Source organism: Trachymyrmex septentrionalis, unplaced genomic scaffold (assembly GCF_001594115.1).
Source record: "Trachymyrmex septentrionalis isolate Tsep2-gDNA-1 unplaced genomic scaffold, Tsep1.0 scaffold111, whole genome shotgun sequence".
Lineage (NCBI taxonomy): Eukaryota > Metazoa > Arthropoda > Insecta > Hymenoptera > Formicidae > Trachymyrmex > Trachymyrmex septentrionalis.
Window position 1 is genome coordinate 265,995 of NW_017304239.1, and position 6,024 is coordinate 272,018.

Sequence of the window (6,024 nt, forward strand, 5' to 3'; positions counted from 1 at the left end):
ATATATAGGGATTGTGAGTCATATTATATTAAAGGCAAAGATTGCACCATTATCGATAATCAAATACATAAAAAACTGGTTAAAACATGCCGGAGATAAGGTGCGATATTGAATGACAAAAATACTACAATAGAAAGATACATTACAAAGATCAAAACGAAACGTTTTGTACATCCAGAGGAGTAAGGATGGCAATGCAACGCATTATCTGCAAGTACATGTTTTCTCTAAAGAATTAAATTTATGACTGAAAAATGCGAATATGTATCAAAGACGTAAATCAGCTGATCAATTTTATATTTTGCGAAGACCCCGCGCATTCTCTCGATCCAGAATTATATAATGTCAGGATGTAGCGTTTGTAACGCAATGGATTACGAAACCATATTATCGTTCACATTGATTATGCAGAACTCTACATAATAACACGACTATATCATAGAATTTATTAATATCGCGACCTTTTCTTATGCACCAGAAAAAGAAAGTTAATATCCGTCAAGTTCACGTTAAATCTTCCGTTAGTACATTAAAGTGCAATTTTTAATGTATGGTATTTAATTGTTAAATGTCGGGTGATAATAGTGTGTCTTTTTTATAATGTTCTTCTTTATCCTTTTTCTCGTGAATGTAAATTTCTTAATAAATGTGAAAAGTATTTTTATGAAGTAGCCTAAAACTGTTTTCATAAAATAAATAAGGTGTAAGTACGATTGTGTAAAAAAACAATCTAACATATGAAACAAGTTTATAAACTGCTCCATTTTGAGATACGTTGTAGTTTTTATGATTGAATAAATGTTTTCTTTGTCATATCCACAGAAAATGAAAAAGTCAAAAGATATGGAGCTTTGAACTCACAAAATCTGAGTGTCTGCTGTATCTTTAAGATAACTAAAGATTCTCTCTTTTATATATAATAGGTCGATATACGCATATATTCTTGAATGTATGAAAAGTATTCATACATTTAAGATATGTGTCACACATTAGTTATTGGTATCTTTTGGAAATTCCTCTAAGTTTAAATCATATATTACTCAGTGTTGCCTATGTATGTTACTGGAAACCATCCATGTATATATTGTATATTTTATATATATATATTAAAACTTTAAATACAAAGCGCCTTCCCGGTCCGAGTGTTAAGATGTTGAACTACTATCTAATATACATTAAATTAAATTGAATTAATATTTCAGAAATAAATTGAGAGCCGATGAAATTATCGGATTCACACAATCAATCTGAAACAAATAATCCCCCCAAATTTATCTCAATTTATTTCTGAAATATTAATTCAATTTAATTTAATGTATATTAGATAGTAGTTCAACATTTTAAAACACTCGGACCGGGAAGGCGCTTTGTATTTAAAGTTTTAATATTTTTATAGACGGTCTTGTTTCCAATATAAAATATATATCTGTTATGTACGAGGATGGTCCCAGAAATACCCGACCTAACAAAGAAAACACAAAAAATTTGGGAAAAAATATCTTTATTTCTCAACACACAGTCTCCTTTTAGCTCGATACACTTTTCCCAGCGATGTTCAATAGCTGCGATGGCCTGTTTATAGTAAGAACCGTTGAACTCCTCAAAATAGCCATTAACTGCAGACTCCACCTCTTCATTTTTGGTAAATCTTCTACCATCGAGTAATTTTTTCAAGTTTGGAAAGAGAAAATAATCCGAGGGGGCTAAATCTGGCGAATAGAGTGCGTGGGGAAGCAATTCGAACTTTAACTCATTGATTTTGGCCATCGCGATAATGGATGTGTGAACTGGTGCATTGTTTTGATGAAACAACACTTTCTTTTTTGCCAAATGTGGCCGTTTTTCCTTGATTTCATCACCCAAACGCTGCAATAAGTTCGCATAATACTCGCCATTGATTGTTCTTCCTTTCTGAAGATAATCAATGAAAATTATGCCACGCGCATCCCAGAAAACTGACGCCATGACCTTGCCTGCCGATAGAACTGTTTTTGCTTTCTTCGAAGCCAATTCCCCCTTTTCAGTCCATTGCTTCGATTGTTCCTTCGTTTCAGGTGTGAAGTGGTGGACCCATGTTTCATCCATGGTTATGAATCGGCGCAAAAATTCGGCTTTGTTGCTGCGAATCATCGCCAAACATTCGATTGGAACATCCTCTCGGCGCTGCTTTTGTTCGACTGTGAGCAAGCGCGGCACCCACCTTGCGCACAGCTTTCTCATCTCCAAATTTTCAGCCAATATGCGATGTACAGCACTTTTTGAAATGTTTATCATATCTGCTAGCTCGCGCACTTTCAATTGACGGTCACCCAATACCATTTTGTGGATTTTCTTCACCATTTCTGGAATGGCCTCACTTGGTCGACCACTGCGATGTTCGTCTTCGCAACTCGTATGGCCTCGTTTAAACTCTGCCACCCAATATTTTACTGTTGTAAACGAAGGAGCAGACTCCTCCAGAGTAGAATCCAGCTCGGCTTTGATATTGGTTGGACTAAGACCTTTCAAATGAAAGTATTGTATCACATAACGATGATCAATTTTTTCCATCTTTGCAAATTCACCGAGATCGTCCACTATTGATGGCTGCCAAACAAATACTGAATAACGTAGAGTCTTCAAACTTCATAGTTAAGCTTTAGAAAGTTGGTGCTTTCCCCTACAGTGATTTTTTTTTATACAACAACCGCCATCTATACGTCAGGTCGGGTACTTCTGGGACCACCCTCGTATTATATATCATTTATTTATACTATTTATACACTCGACAAAAAATAGGGGACACTTTAGAACACGCTCAAAATTGCGTAATATTCAGAACACCATAACTCAGTGAAAAATTATTGCAGACAAAAAATCAAAAAATTATTTGAAAGCTTGAAATATCTACTTTCAAAATCGATAATTAATATTTCAATCTGACTGATTCTTTATGGAGATACAGATACAAATAGATACTCGTCAAATCTGAAACATTTTTAAAAACTTTACAGAGATCTATGTCGTAAAGTAAAATTCACACAAAAATGCGATTTACGGCAGCTTAAGAATGAGTCTTTTCCTTTAATTTTTTTTTATTAAGTGCCGAATTATTAAACATTGAAGTAAAAATAACCATTTTTGCTTCAACGTTCAACTCGATGAAAAAAAATCGTACAGCACTCAATAAAAAAGAAAATTAAAGGAAAAGATTCATTCTTTAGACTGCCATAAACGCATTTTTGTGTAAACCTTATTTCACGCCATAGACTTTTATAAAATTTGTACACAATTTTCACATTTGACAGGTATCCATTTGCCTTCCTATAGCTCCGTAAAAGATCAGTCAGATTAAAATTACCGATTTCAAAAATAAAAAGTTTAACCTTTAAAATATTTTTTTAAAAATCTCATTACGATCATTTTTGACAAAGTTATTCTATTTTGAAGTTAAAGGATCATGTAGAATTAGCATTAAAAAGGTCAAAATCAAGGTATATATATCTTTGCGTAAAATTATTACAAATTAATTATTAAATCGTTTGAAATAACCGTTTTAAAGCTTAAAGCCATAACTTTCGAATCATATTTCTTTGTAAAAGTTTTATTACAAACAATGTTAATTTAAAGTCGATCTTTTAAAATTGAAAAAAAACTTCAACTTTGACGTGCACGGAATAAAAAATCTTCTCAGTTTTGTATCCTGAATAAGAAAACAATATTTTGCTTCCTAAAATGACGTACTTTTGACGCTCTATAAAATAAAAAAATTTTTCTTGAAAAATGTAATACAAATGCCTAAAATTAAAAAACACTTTCGTGTACAACATATCTCTTACATTATTATGTGATGTTTTTTTGATAGGAATTTTTGTTCTTACCATTTTTTAAAAAATAACGCTTACATTAGCGTTACTCCAAGAAGATTTTTTATTCCTTATGGTACGTATTTAAATTGGAATAGAAAGATCCTTCAATAAGATATACGTATAATTAAGTTTTATTTCATAAAAATTAAAGATAGTACCATTTGGATTAAGTAAATAGTAATAAAGATAGTATCACTTAGGTTTTACTTTTGATTTTGATAGTAGAATTTAACTTGGCGCCTCCGTTGTTATCAATTCTTTTATACAAATGATACATATTAGATTAATATTTATTATTTATTTAATTTTTTCTTTATTCATCTTTATTAAATTTATTTTCTTCATATTTATATATTATAATTTATTTTCTTCTTTATTTATTTTTTTTCAAATATTTTATTCAATTTTCTTTTTATTCATTATTTATTTTTGGCATGGTATAAAGAAATAAGATTTAACTTTGCGCCAGTTCTTAATATCAAATCTTTTATAGGAATATCATTAAAGTTAATATTATTTATATAATTTGATATCCGAATCACATAAAATTAACTTGGCGTCAATTGTTGATATTAAATCTTTTATACGGATGATACATATTATTAGAGTTAAATAAATAACAAGAGGCAGTATCATTTGTGTTTTATTTTTTAATTTAATAGAATTTAACTTCATTGGTTAAGATTGTAGCATCTGAGTTTTAATTTTTTATTTGATATATTAATTTTTTTCGAAGAGTAATAATTTTTGACAGAGAATTAAAATTGCCATTACTTGAATTGGAATAAGAAGATCTTCAATAAGAGTCTTTGAAAAAAAATTAAAACTACTATTAAAATTACTATTAATTGGGTTTGATACTTAATATTATATACAAAGGGCCGATTTCACCGATTAAGCCAAATCGGTGTCAACCATAAATGGTCAATTCTACTAAACAGCAAATAGACTTCCGGTCGAGGTGAGTTACAGAGAAGACATATTCTGCGCACTTCGTGAGGAAATTTAAAGTTTTCGTAGCTGTAGAGGAATTGCCCTGCGGGGAGTTTTTTGTTGTAGGGACGAGAGTCGTTAAACCGAGAGCTAGGCAAAAAGTAGCTCGTTCCATCAGGAAGCGGGCTAATTGTAGAAAAAGAAGACGGTCCAAGGGAAACCTAACCTACAACTGTCATAGCTACAACCGAGAACGTTGTGATACAGGTGGCCTGAAAGCCTGTATTGGGTGCATAAGAGAAGGAGTGGACAAAAGGTGACAGGAGTGCATTGGGTGAGCCTTTGCATAAGTCGGAAGGTAAAAAGTAATTAGGCTCGGCGCACGTGGCAGAAAAACACGTGGCAGGAAGTGACGGAAGAAAAGGGGGGAAGAGGAGCGGGGAGAGACGGAGAAGAATAAGCAGGGATAGAACGTCACGAAGCGCGAGCGCGTCTCGGGAGGGGGAATGAGCGAGAGTTTGGAGAAAGAGAGAGAAGGAACCTGCCTAGCCACGGAAGAGTCTAGAAGTAGCCGAGCGGAAAGGTGGGTACAGTCAGGGGAGGAGTGGGGAACAAGATCGAAGGACGGCGACGACGGTGAACGTCAGAGACGAAATACGAGTGGAGAGAAGGGAGCGGGGAAGAGAGGAAGACCCACGAAAGCGGAGCTGCTAGGAAGGGAGAGGAGGGATAGTAGTGTAGTGAGCATTCCAAGCTCGTGGTTCTCGAGAAGGGGCAGAGCGCGTGAGTCGGAAGAGAGTGAAGACGAACAGCAAGTCGTGAAACGAAAGAAGGAAGGAAAGGCAGGAAAATCGCCAGAACAGCAGGGGGATTCAGAGAAGAAGAAAATGGCGAATTTAGAGGAGATAGAAAAGATGATGGAGAGACAACTGCAGCGGCATAAGGATGATATGATGAAGATGATAAGAAGAGAATTAAAAGAAGAGATGAAGCAAATAAAATCAGAATTTGAGAAATTTAAGGAGGAGGAAAGGGAAAAGATGGAGAAGTTGAAAGAAGAAAATGCAGATCTGAAGAAAAGAGTGGAAGAAATAGAAAAAAGAAGAGATGATCAAGAAAGAAGAGATAGAAGACTAAATGTAGTCATGCGGGGTGTAGAGGTAGAGGGGGGAAATATGAAAGATGCTGCTGTAGGGGTTTTGAAAAAATTAGGGGGGTTAGATAAAGAAATAAAAATAAGAGA

General features: G+C 33.8%; 1 protein-coding gene across 1 annotated transcript in view; it reads right to left on the reverse strand.

Moving 5' to 3' along the window:
• LOC108751362 (histone-lysine N-methyltransferase SETMAR-like) overlaps positions 1–2,532 on the reverse strand; it is a gene marked incomplete at its 5' end in the record, with an annotated part of 8,184 nt that extends 5,652 nt beyond the window's left edge. The window contains one exon of the mRNA XM_018491485.1: positions 1,745–2,532. Within this exon, the coding sequence (XP_018346987.1) occupies positions 1,745–2,532 (788 nt within the window). The remainder of the gene's footprint in view (positions 1–1,744) is intronic.
• Positions 2,533–6,024: the final 3,492 nt, after the last annotated feature.